The sequence below is a fragment of the Panulirus ornatus genome, chromosome 2 (assembly GCF_036320965.1).
Source record: "Panulirus ornatus isolate Po-2019 chromosome 2, ASM3632096v1, whole genome shotgun sequence".
NCBI classification, from domain to species: Eukaryota; Metazoa; Arthropoda; class Malacostraca; order Decapoda; family Palinuridae; genus Panulirus; species Panulirus ornatus.
Window position 1 is genome coordinate 65,779,984 of NC_092225.1, and position 13,748 is coordinate 65,793,731.

Here is a 13,748-nt window from a genome sequence, read left to right on the forward strand (position 1 = left end):
TTTGTAGTAATAGAGGGATTGGTGATGTCCAGCTTATAGATTGGAGAGTGTGACTTGTGTTTGTCTGGGGCATGTGGTTTCAGATGAATGTATATCTGGTGGGGTGGTGTAGAAGATTGTTGAGAGGGCATTTATTTGGTGCTTGTTGGGTCATACCAGTGTATTTTTGTCAGTGTCATGTTTGCTGGAGACTGGAGATCTGTTAGGCTTTTTATTTCTACCTGAGTGTTGGTTGTTAGTTATGGATTTTTTTTGTGAAATTTTATTTAGAGGATTTTTATTTGATTGTGTAATTGTAGATTATATGCTGTTGCCAGGCAGCCAGTAATTGTTTTGAATTCTTTATTTATTATAGGTTGCAGCTTAGTCATATTTGTTGTAAGGAGGTTGAAAGTCCAGTAGATGCAGCATAGTTTAGAGTGGAATAGATGAATTGTTTGTAGAGAATGCAAAGAGGTTCCTTTTCATGTCCAAATCTAGTGCCAGTTAATATTCTGATGGTCTTTAGTTTGTTAAGTTTGTGTTGATGTCATTAGTATAGGTAGTGAATGTGATGCGTGTCATATATGATGCATAGAATGGTTAGTATTTAGTTCAGTAGGAGTGAGTGCCATTCAAGGTGACATGAGGCTGTGTGCTGGAAGTGTGTCCCTTTAGGGTAAAGAGAATGATTTAAGACTTTAGTATATGTTTTATTTAAAAATATTTCATTTTCTAGCGATATAGTTTATTTAAGTTTTGCTCTAAAATATATCTTATTTTTCTCTGTTTTAGCGTGGTTTGAACATAGCAGCATTTTGTAAGGACTTCAATGCTCGTACTGCCCACTATATAGAAGGTGTTCCCCTTCCTTGCAGAATAACAGTGCGATCTGATAGATCATATGATTTAGTTATACATAATCCTCCAGCAACATTCTTCATTAAACAGGCAGCAGGAATTCAGAGAGGTGCAATGAATCCTGGTAAGTATGAAAGAAATAAGTTTTAGCTTAAGTGGGGAGCCCAGCACTTTTTGGGTCTCATAACCAACTTGTCTTTGTATTATTTGAAGCTTAGTTTAGTTAATTTGACATTGCAAGTATAAAGTTACTGTATACATAAAGTAAAGGCATATTTTTTCTGTCTTGTATGATTCTGTTCCCAGTGGTACACATCCTCAAGCCATCCTTAGTGTGTAAAAGTGGAAGAGGACTTCCATGCTCACATAAACACTTTTACTTCCTCTCTTTGCACACTTATCAGATCAGTATCTGTAGTTACACCACCTTTATGTACAAAATGCTTTCATTGCCTCTGATCCCAAGTTGGTCATTTAACATTTTCATCTGCAATAATCCTAGCGTTGATCAAATATCTCACTGTCTCTCCATCTCCTCTGTAGTTTACTTCACCACTTGTGCGATCTGTTGTACTCTTCTTGACCTGCTTATTATCTGCCATACAGTCAACATGGAAGTACCATCTTAAGACTTCACATATGTGTCTTTCTAACATCTGTTCTTTACTCTATTTTCTTAATTCTAAGTACACTGTACTATCAAAATTATCCATCTGTATTCTCCGTTTTTTACCCTTCATGTCCTGTATATACTTGATTTTTGCATCCATTCATCGGAGATGGGACAGCTACTACTTCATTTAATCTTCTTGGTTGCTCTGCGCTTAATTTTTTCCGTTCATCCAGAGATTTCAGTGCAATACAAATTTTCTCCCTTGCATGACTGCATTTTCAAATTCAGCTTTTAAACTGCCGTGCACCATCCCTCCCTTTTGGCAAAATGGTTGGAGCAATAGGTTGAAATATTAGGTAGGAATATTAGACAGAAGCATTATGTTGAAGTAGTGGGTAGGAACATAAAGTTGAAGTAGTAGGTTGGAACATTAGCAGGAACATTTGGTAGACACTTTAGGTAGAAGTAGTTAGTAGGAACATTAAGTAGGAGCCTTTAACAACACTGCTCTAGAGTTGTACTCTGACATATGCCTGTTAAGGGTGAGGCATGAAAGACCAAGAAGCGGCGCTAGAGTTCACCAGTTTTGGAGACTTTTGTTGTAGCCACCTCCTTGAGGAAATTCCTGAAGGGAGCAGACGTCAAGTATACTTAGGTAGATAGATCTTTACTGTTTGAAGATTTTTCATTGTTGGTGAAAGAAGGAAAGAGATTGCATGGTCAAGCTGAATCTTCCAAAAAACAGGAAAGAATGGAAAGTATAATGTGTTCAGTAGAAAAGTTAAAAAGGATGATTTACATACGTGAATAAAGAAGATATGCTAATAAGAATTTAAAGGAGAATAATGAACTTCTGTAAGGAGTTAGATAAAAGAAGACAGGTATATGTAAGGAGCAAGAGTGTATTGGTATCAGAGATGACTAGGGGAATGCTAGTAGCAGAGGAGGAAGTTTTTAAGAGATAGAGTGTTTTGAAGGAATGATTGAAAATTATGGTGAAAAAGGTGTTTCATGGTGCAGTAGGATTAGAAGTGAGAGAAAAATGAATATATGAATGGGAGAGAAAGACTATATGGAGGAGAAAGCATTGCAGAAGGAGAAGAGCAATAAAGTTTTTAAAGAATGAAAAAGCCAGGGGTAAAGAGGTACTTGTGTGCCAGATAATAAGGAGTGGGGGTCAAATTGATGTAGAGCAGATATGGGAGGTGTATGTGAAATCACAGAAAATTTTTTGGGTTCCAGATTGCTGGATAATGTAGTAGGTATTCCAGTGTATAAAAGGAGTTATGAAGTTGATAGTAAGAATAACAGAAGAATAGTTATCTAAAACATATTTGCCAAGTTAGTAGGGTAGTGACTTGTGAGAAAATTAACAAATCCCTTGCTGGTAAGAATCAAGTTGGGTTTAGGAAGGGTAGAAGGAGTGTAGACTTGAGTTTTGTGATTAAGAACCTGAAAAAGTATTGTGGATTTAGAAAAAGCATATTGGAACATGAAAATAAAAGCTCTCAAAGAGTGTTATGAACTTTTATAATGGAAAGAGGGCATGTACAAGAGTAAGTGGCCATATATACAAGTATGTGGTTTGTGATAAATGTATGAGTGTGTACTGTTTTCTATAACGCATTACATGAGAGTGATGCGGGTGACTGTGCTATAAACCTTATCGCAGAGAAACAGAATGAAAGTTACTACATTTGCTTCATGTAGGTGGTGCATAATAGAATGGTGGACTGTCTGAATAATATGTTGGAGAAGGGGGCTTAAATTGTGTATAAAATGAGACACCACTTCTCACCTCTGTTGTCTGTCCTGAGAGATTCTGTAGGATGTTTATCAGGGAAATCAGGGTTAAAGCCTTCTAGCCCCTCTTTCTGATGGAGAAGCTCTGGCTTGTCCATTTGGTGCAGTCCCTCCAACCAGGTAGTGATAATTTGCTCATTTTGGGCCTTCAGCTAATCAGAGACTGTGACAGAAATGATGTCATTATGACATTCACTACTGGCCATCAGACAGCTCAGAATTATCATGGATCATGTGCTGACCAGACATCTTTTTTTCTCTTTGTTCCTTTTTCATCCCATGGGCTTTTATTCTTTTATTCTTTTATTCTTTTTTTTTTTTTTAATTTTCCAAAAGAAGGAACGGAGAAGGGGGGCAGGTGAGGATATTCCCTCAAAGGCCCAGTCCTCTGTTCTTAATGCTACCTCGCTAGCATGGGAAATGGCGAATAGTATGAAAGGAAAAGGGTAAATATATGTATATATTATAATTCCTAAGGATGGGGGGAAAGAATACTTCCCATGTATTCCCTGTGTGTCGTAGAAGGCAACTAAAAGGGGAGGGAGTGGGTGGCCGGAAATCCTCCCCTCTGGGTTTTTTTTTTAATTTTCCAAAAGAAGGAACAGAGAAGGGGGACAGGTGAGAATATTCCCTCTAAGGCCCAGTCCTGTTCTTAACGCTACCTCGCTAATGCGGGAAATGGCGAATAGTATGAAAGAAAGAAAAGATATATATTATTACATATTATACTTTGTCGCTGTCTCCAACGTTAGCGAGGTAGCGCAAGGAAGCAGACAAAAGAATGGCCCAACCCACCCACATACACATGCATATACATACACGTCCACACACGTACATATACATACCTATACATTTCAACGTATACGCATATATACATACACAGACATACACATGTGTACACCTCTTTTCATTCCCGTCGCCACCCCACTGCACATACATTGTCATCCCCCTCCCACCCGCATGTGCGTGAGGTAGCACCAGGAAAAGACAACAAAGGCCACATTCGTTCAAACTCAGTCTCTAGCTGTCATGTATAATGCACTGAAACCACAGCCCCCTTTCCACATCCAGGCCCCACAAAACTTTCCATGGTTTACCCCAGATGATTCACATGCCCTTCCTTGCACTCCTTTCACCCTCCTGCATGTTCAGGCCCCGATCACTTAAAATCTTTTTCACCCCATCCTTCCACCTCCAATTTGGTCTCCCACTTCCCCTCGTTCCCTCCACCTCTGTCACATATATCCTCTTTGTCAATCTTTCCTCGCTCATTCTCTCCATGTGACCAAACCATTTCAACACACCCTCCTCTGCTCTCTCAACCACTTTCTTTTTATTACCACACATCTCTCTTACCCTTTCATTACTTACTCGATCAAACCACCTCACACCAAATATTGTCCTTATACATCTCATTTCCATCACATCCACCCTCCTCTGATTAACCCTATCTATAGCCCATGCCTCACAACCATATAACATTGTTGGAACCACTGTTCCTTCAAACATACCCATTTTTGTTGTTCGAGATAATGTTCTCGCCTTCCACACAGTCTTCAACGCTCCCAGAACCTTCACCCCCTCCCCCACCCGGTGACTCACTTCTACTCCCATGGTTCCATCTGCTGCCAAATCCACTCCCAGATATCTAAAACACTTCACTTCCTCCAGTTTTTCTCCATTCAAGCTTAACTCCCAGTTGACTTGTCTCTCAACCCTACTGTACCTAATAACCTTGCTCTTATTCACATTTACTCTCGGCTTTCTTCTTTCACACACTTTACCAAAGTCAGCCACAGCTTCGGCAATTTCTCACCCAAATCAGCCAACAGTGCTGTATCATCAGCGAACAACAATTAACTCACTTCCCAAGCCCTCTCATCCACAACACACTGTATACTTGCCCCTCTCTCCAAAACTCTTGCATTCACCTCCCTAACAACCTCATCCATAAACACATTAAATAACCATGGAGACATTACGCACCCCTGCAGCAAACCGATATTCACTGGAAACCAATCACTTTCCTCTCTTCCTACTCGTACACATGCCTTACATCCTCAATAAAAACTTTTCACTCCTTCCAGCAACTTGCCTCCCACACCATATACTCTTAATACCTTCCACAGAGCATCTCTATCAACTATGTCATATGCCTTCTCCAGATCCATTAATGCTACATGCAAATCCATTTGTTTTTCTAAGTATTTCTCTCTTAAATTCTTTAAAGCAAACACCTGATCCACACATCCTCTACCACTTCTGAAACCACACTGCTCTTCCTCAATCTGATGCTCTGTACATGCCCTCATGCTCTTAATCAATACCCTCCCATACAATTTCCCAGGAGCACTGAACAAACTTATACTTCTGTAATTTGAACATTCACCTTTATCCCCTTTGCCTTTGTACAATGGTACTATGCATGCATTCCGAACTTCAGTGAATGGCGCAAATGGGGAGGTGATAACAAGTAGTGGTGATGTGAGAAGGAGATGGAGTGAGTATTTTGAAGGTTTGTTGAATGTGTTTGATGATAGAGTGGCAGATATAGGGTGTTTTGGTCAAGGTGGTGTGCAAAGTGAGAGGGTTAGGGAAAATGATTTGATAAACAGAGAAGAGGTAGTAAAAGCTTTGCGGAAGATGAAAGCCGGCAAGGCAGCAGGTTTGGATGGTATTGCAGTGGAATTTATTAAAAAAGGGGGTGACTGTATTATTGACTGGTTGGTAAGGTTATTTAATGTATGTATGACTCATGGTGAGGTGCCTGAGGATTGGCGGAATGCGTGCATAGTGCCATTGTACAAAGGCAAAGGGGATAAGAGTGAGTGCTCAAATTTCAGAGGTATAAGTTTGTTGAGTATTCCTGGTAAATTATATGGGAGGGTATTGATTGAGAGGGTGAATGCATGTACAGAGCATCAGATTGGGGAAGAGCAGTGTGGTTTCAGAAGTGGTATAGGATGTGTGGATCAGGTGTTTGCTTTGAAGAATGTATGTGAGAAATACTTAGAAAAGCAAATGGATTTGTATGTAGCATTTATGGATCTGGAGAAGGCATATGACATAGTTGATAGAGATGCTCTGTGGAAGGTATTAAGAATATATGGTGTGGGAGGCAAGTTGTTAGAAGCAGTGAAAAGTTTTTATCGAGGATGTAAGGCATGTGTATGTGTAGGAAGAGAGGAAAGTGATTGGTTCTCAGTGAATGTAGGTTTGCGGCAGGGGTGTGTGATGTCTCGATTGTTGTTTAATTTGTTTATGGATGGGGTTGTTAGGGAGGTGAATGCAAGAGTTTTGGAAAGAGGGGCAAGTATGAAGTCTGTTGGGGATGAGAGAGCTTGGGAAGTGAGTAAGTTGTTGTTCGCTGATGATACAGCGCTGGTGGCTGATTCATGTGAGAAACTGCAGAAGCTGGTGACTGAGTTTGGTAAAGTGTGTGAAAGAAGAAAGTTAAGGGTAAATGTGAATAAGAGCAAGGTTATTAGGTACAGTAGGGTTGAGGGTCAAGTCAATTGGGAGGTAAGTTTGAATGGAGAAAAACTGGAGGAAGTAAAGTGATTTAGATATCTGGGAGTGGATCTGGCAGCGGATGGAACCATGGAAGCGAAAGTGGATCGTAGGGTGGGGAAAGGGGCGAAAATCCTGAGAGCCTTGAAGAATGTGTGGAAGTCGAGAACATTATCTCGGAAAGCAAAAATGGGTATGTTTGAAGGAATAGTGGTTCCAACAATTTTGTATGGTTGCGAGGCGTGGGCTATGGATAGAGTTGTGCGCAGGAGGGTGGATGTGCTGGAAATGAGATGTTTGAGGACAATGTGTGGTGTGAGGTGGTTTGATCGAGTAAGTAACGTAAGGGTAAGAGAGATGTGTGGAAATAAAAAGAGCGTGGTTGAGAGAGCAGAAGAGGGTGTTTTGAAATGGTTTGGGCACATGGAGAGAATGAGTGAGGAAAGATTGACCAAGAGGATATATGTGTCGGAGGTGGAGGGAACGAGAAGTGGGAGACCAAATTGGAGGTGGAAAGATGGAGTGAAAAACATTTTGTGTGATCGGGGCCTGAACTTGCAGGAGGGTGAAAGGAGGGCAAGGAATAGAGTGAATTGGATCGATGTGGTATACCGGGGTTGACGTGCTGTCAGTGGATTGAATCAGGGCATGTGAAGCGTCTGGGGTAAACCATGGAAAGCTGTGTAGGTATGTATATTTGCGTGTGTGGACGTGTATGTATATACATGTGTATGGGGGTGGGTTGGCCCATTTCTTTCATCTGTTTCATTGCGCTACCTCGCAAACGCAGGAGACAGCGGAAAAAAAAAAAAAGATGTTTTGTAGGGAGGTAGATAAATTGTGTAAGACAAGGGAATCAATGGGAACATCAGTGAAGGGGGCAAATGGGGAGGTGATAATAAGTAGTGGTGATGTGAGAAGGAGATGGAGTGATTATTTTGAAGGGTTGTTGAATGTGTTTGATGATAGAGTGGCAGATATAGGGTGTTTTGGTCGAGGTGGTGTGCAAAGCGAGAGGGTTAGGGAGAATGATTTGGTAAACAGAGAAGAGGTAGTAAAAGCTTTGCAGAAGATGAAAGCCGGCAAGGCAGCGGGTTTGGATGGCATTGCAATGGACTTTATTAAAAAAGGGGATCAGTGTATTCTTGACTGGTTGGTAAGGTTATGTAATGTATGTATGATTCATGGTGAGGTGCCTGAGGATTGGTGGAATGCTTGCATAGTGCCATTGTACAAAGGCAAAGGGGATAAAAGTGAGTGCTGAAATTACATAGGTATAAGTTTGTTCAGTATTCCTGGGAAATTATATGGGAGGGTATTGATTGAGAGGGTGAAGGCATATACAGAGCATCAGATTGGGGAAGAGCAGTGTGGTTTCAAAAGTGGTAGAGGATGTGTGGATCAGGTGTTTGCTTTGAACAATGTGAGAAATACTTAGAAAAACAAGTGGATTTGTGTGTAGCATTTATGGAACTGGAGGAGGCATTTGATAGAGTTTATAGAGATGCTTTGTTTAAATTATTTAGAGTACATGGTGTGGGAGGTAAGTTGCTAGAAGCAGTGAAAAGTTTTTATTGAGGATGTAAGGCATGTGTACGAGTAGGAAGAGAAGAAAGTGAGTGCTTCCCAGTGAATGTTGGTTTGAGGCAGGGGTTCATGATGTCTCCATGGTTGTTTAATTTGTTTATGGATGGGGTTGTTAGGGAGGTGAATGCAAGAGTTTTGGAAAGAGGGGCAAGTATGAAGTCTGTTGGGGATGAGAGAGCTTGGGAAGTGAGTCAGTTGTTGTTCGCTGATGATACAGCGCTGGTGGCTGATTCATGTGAGAAACTGCAGAAGCTGGTGACTGAGTTTGGTAAAGTGTGTGAAAGAAGAAAGTTAAGGGTAAATGTGAATAAGAGCAAGGTTATTAGGTACAGTAGGGTTGAGGGTCAAGTCAATTGGGAGGTAAGTTTGAATGGAGAAAAACTGGAGGAAGTAAAGTGATTTAGATATCTGGGAGTGGATCTGGCAGCGGATGGAACCATGGAAGCGAAAGTGGATCGTAGGGTGGGGAAAGGGGCGAAAATCCTGAGAGCCTTGAAGAATGTGTGGAAGTCGAGAACATTATCTCGGAAAGCAAAAATGGGTATGTTTGAAGGAATAGTGGTTCCAACAATTTTGTATGGTTGCGAGGCGTGGGCTATGGATAGAGTTGTGCGCAGGAGGGTGGATGTGCTGGAAATGAGATGTTTGAGGACAATGTGTGGTGTGAGGTGGTTTGATCGAGTAAGTAACGTAAGGGTAAGAGAGATGTGTGGAAATAAAAAGAGCGTGGTTGAGAGAGCAGAAGAGGGTGTTTTGAAATGGTTTGGGCACATGGAGAGAATGAGTGAGGAAAGATTGACCAAGAGGATATATGTGTCGGAGGTGGAGGGAACGAGAAGTGGGAGACCAAATTGGAGGTGGAAAGATGGAGTGAAAAACATTTTGTGTGATCGGGGCCTGAACTTGCAGGAGGGTGAAAGGAGGGCAAGGAATAGAGTGAATTGGATCGATGTGGTATACCGGGGTTGACGTGCTGTCAGTGGATTGAATCAGGGCATGTGAAGCGTCTGGGGTAAACCATGGAAAGCTGTGTAGGTATGTATATTTGCGTGTGTGGACGTGTATGTATATACATGTGTATGGGGGTGGGTTGGCCCATTTCTTTCATCTGTTTCCTTGCGCTACCTCGCAAACGCAGGAGACAGCGGAAAAAAAAAAAAAGATGTTTTGTAGGGAGGTAGATAAATTGTGTAAGACAAGGGAATCAATGGGAACATCAGTGAAGGGGGCAAATGGGGAGGTGATAATAAGTAGTGGTGATGTGAGAAGGAGATGGAGTGATTATTTTGAAGGGTTGTTGAATGTGTTTGATGATAGAGTGGCAGATATAGGGTGTTTTGGTCGAGGTGGTGTGCAAAGCGAGAGGGTTAGGGAGAATGATTTGGTAAACAGAGAAGAGGTAGTAAAAGCTTTGCAGAAGATGAAAGCCGGCAAGGCAGCGGGTTTGGATGGCATTGCAATGGACTTTATTAAAAAAGGGGATCAGTGTATTCTTGACTGGTTGGTAAGGTTATGTAATGTATGTATGATTCATGGTGAGGTGCCTGAGGATTGGTGGAATGCTTGCATAGTGCCATTGTACAAAGCAAAGGGGATAAAAGTGAGTGCTGAAATTACATAGGTATAAGTTTGTTCAGTATTCCTGGGAAATTATATGGGAGGGTATTGATTGAGAGGGTGAAGGCATATACAGAGCATCAGATTGGGGAAGAGCAGTGTGGTTTCAAAAGTGGTAGAGGATGTGTGGATCAGGTGTTTGCTTTGAACAATGTGAGAAATACTTAGAAAAACAAGTGGATTTGTGTGTAGCATTTATGGAACTGGAGGAGGCATTTGATAGAGTTTATAGAGATGCTTTGTTTAAATTATTTAGAGTACATGGTGTGGGAGGTAAGTTGCTAGAAGCAGTGAAAAGTTTTTATTGAGGATGTAAGGCATGTGTACGAGTAGGAAGAGAAGAAAGTGAGTGCTTCCCAGTGAATGTTGGTTTGAGGCAGGGGTTCATGATGTCTCCATGGTTGTTTAATTTGTTTATGGATGGGGTTGTTAGGGAGGTGAATGCAAGAGTGTTTGGAGAGAGGGGCAAGTATGAAGTCTGTTGTGGATGAGAGAGCTTGGGAAGTGAGTCAGTTGTTGTTCGCTGATGATACAGCGCTGGTGGCTGATTCATGTGAGAAACTACAGAAGTTGGTGACTGAGTTTGGTGAAGTGTGTGAAAGAAGAAAGCTGAGAGTAAATGTGAATAAGAGCAAGGTTATTAGGCACAGTAGGGTTGAGGGACAAATCAATTGGGAGATAATTTGAATGGAGAAAAACTGGAGGAAGTGAAGTGTTTTAGATATCTGTGAGTGGATTTAGCAGCAGATGGAACCATGGAAGTGTAAGTGAGTCACCGGGTGGGGTAGGGGGCAAAAGTGCTGGGAGTGTTGAAGAATGTGTGGAAGGCGAGAACATTATCTCGTAGAGCAAAAATGGGTATGTTTGAAGGAATAGTGGTTCCAACAATGTTATATGGTTGCGAGGCGTGAGCTATAGATAGGGTTGTGTGGAGGAGGGAGGATGTGTTGGAAATGAGATGTTTGAGGACAGTATGTGGTGTGAGGTGGTTAAGGCATGTACAGAGCATCAGATTGAGGAAGAGCATTGTGGTTTCAGAAGTGGTAGAAGATGTGTGGATCAAGTGTTTGCTTTGAAGAATGCGCGTGAGAAATACTTAGAAAAAGAAATGGATTAGTGTGTAGCATTTATGGATCTGGAGAAAGCATATGATAGAGTTGATAGAGATGCTCTATGGAAGGTATTAAGAGTATATGGTGTTCGAGGCAAGTTGCTAGAAGCAGTGAAAAGTTTTTATTGAGGATGTAAGGCATATGTACGAGTAGGAAGGGAGGAAAGTGGTTGCTTCAAAGTGAACGTCAGTTTGTGGCAGGGTTGCATGATGTTTCCATGGTTTTTTAATTTGTTTATGGCTGGGGTTGTTAAGGAGGTAAATGCAAGAGTTTTGGAGGGAGGGGCAAGTATGCAGTCTGTTGGGGATGAGAGGGCTTGGGAAATGAGTCAGTTGTTGTTCGCTGATAATACTCTGCTGGTGGCTGATTCGGGTGAGAAACTGCAGAAGCTGGTGACTGAGTTTGGTTAAGTGTGTAAAAGAAGAAAGCTGAGAGTAAATGTGAATAAGAGCAAGGTTATTAGGTACAGTAGGGTTGAGGGACAAATCATTTGGGAGGTAAGTTTGAATGGAGAAAAACTGGAGGAAGTGAAGTGTTTTAGATATCTGAGAGTGGATTTAGCAGCTGATGGAACCATGGAAGTGGAAGTGAGTCACAGGGTGGGGGAGGGGGCAAAACTGCTGGGAGTGTTGAAGAATGTGTGGAAGGTGAGAAAATTCTCTTGGAAAGCAAAAATGGATATGTCTGAAGGAATAGTAGTTCCAACTATGTTATATGGTTGCGAGGCGTAGGCTATAGATAGGGTTGTGCGGAGAAGGGTGGATGTGTTGGAAATGAGATGTTTGAGGACAATATGTGGTGTGAGGTGGTGAAGGCATGTACAGAGCATCAGATTGAGGAAGAGCATTGTGGTTTCAGAAGTGGTAGAAGATGTGTGGATCAAGTGTTTGCTTTGAAGAATGTATGTGAGAAATACTTAGAAAAACAAATCGATTAGCATGTAGCATCTATGGATCTGGAGAAAGCATATGAGTTGATAGAGATGCTCTATGGAAGGTATTAAGAGTATATGGTGTTCGAGGCAAGTTGCTAGAAGCAGTGAAAAGTTTTTATTGAGGATATAAGGCATGTGTACGAGTAGGAAGATGAAAGTGATTGGTTCCAAGTGAATGTAGGTTTGCGGCAGGGTTGGATGATGTTTTCATGGTTGATTAATTTGTGTATGGATGGGGTTGTTAGGGAGGTAAATGCAAGACTTTTGGAGAGAGAGGCAAGTATGCAGTCTGTTGGAGATGAGAGAGCTTGGGAAGTGAGTCAGTTGTTGTTTGCTGATGATAGAGCGCTGGTGGCTGATTCAGATGAGAAACTGCAGAAGCTGGTGACTGAGTTTGGTAAAGTGTGTGAAAGAAGAAAGCTGAGAGTGAATGTGAATAAGAGCATTGTTATTAGGTTCAGTAGGGTTGAGGGACAAGTAAATTAGGAGGTAAGTTTAAATGGAGAGAAATGGAGGAAGTGAAGTGTTTTAGATATCTGGGAGTGGATTTGGTAGAGAATGGAACCATGGAAGCGGAAGTGAGTCACAGGGTGGGGGAGGGGGCGAAGGTTCTGCTAGTGTTGAAGAATTTGTGGAAGGCAAGAACATTATCTCGGGAAGCAAAAATGGGTATGTTTGAAGGAATAGTGGCTCCAACAATGTTATATGGTTGTGAGGCATGGGCAATAGATAGAGTTGTGCGGAGGAGGGTGGATGTGTTGGAAATTAATTGTTTGAGGACAACACGTGGTAAGGTGGTTTGATCGAGTAAGTAATGAAAGGGTAAGAGAGATGTTTGGTAATAAAAAGAGTGTGGTTGAGAGAGCAGAAGAGGATGTATTGAAATGGTTTGGTCATATGGAGAGAATGAGGAAAGATTGACAAGGAGGATATATGTGACAGAGGGGGAGGGAGCGATAAGATGTGAGAGACCAAATTGGAGGTGGAAGGATGGAGTGAAAAAGATTTTGAGCAATCGGAGACTGAACATGCAGGAGGGTGAAAGGCATGCAAGGAATAGAGTGAATTTGAACGATGTGGTATATTGAGGTCGACGTGCTGTCAATGGATCGAACCAGGGCATATGAAGCATCTTGGGTAAATCATGGAAAGTTTTGTGGGTTCTGGATGTGGAAAGGGAGCTGTGGTTTCGGTGCATTACACATGACAGCTAGAGTCAAGAGTGTGGACGAATGTGGCCTTTGTTGTCTTTTCCTAACGCTACCTCGCATGCACATAGGGAGAGGGGTGTCATTTCATGTGTGGCAGGGTGGCAGCGGGAATGGATGAAGGCAGCATGTATGAGTATGTGCATGTATATATATGTATATGTCTATGTATGTATTGGTATGTATACATTGAAATGTATAGGTATGTATATGTGCGTGTGTTGGCGTTTATGTATTTACATGTGTATGTGAGTGGGTTGGGCCTTTCTTTTGTCTGTTTCATTGCGCTCCCTCACTAACGCAGGAGACAGTGACAAAGTATAGTAAATATCATAAAAATGATAGTAATATATATATAGTTTATTTAGTGTACAGTGCACTCTTAATTTGCTTTGGGCAATTTTTAAGATATTTTACACATGACAGCTAGAAAATGGATGTGAACAATTGAGGCTTTTTCTTCTTCTGTTCCTGGCACTATCTTGATGATGCAGGACATAAATCCCTGTACCTTCAGGAGAATG

At 41.5% G+C, this 13,748-nt stretch overlaps 1 protein-coding gene across 3 annotated transcripts in view; it reads left to right on the forward strand.

The window, feature by feature from the left end:
• mRpL11 (mitochondrial ribosomal protein L11) overlaps positions 1 to 13,748 on the forward strand; it is a 130,273-nt gene that overhangs the window by 103,266 nt on the left and 13,259 nt on the right. For all 3 annotated transcript variants that reach the window (XM_071676622.1, XM_071676631.1, XM_071676638.1), the window contains exon 3: positions 775 to 964. In XM_071676622.1, coding sequence (XP_071532723.1) covers positions 775 to 964 — 190 coding nt within the window. The remainder of the gene's footprint in view (positions 1 to 774; positions 965 to 13,748) is intronic.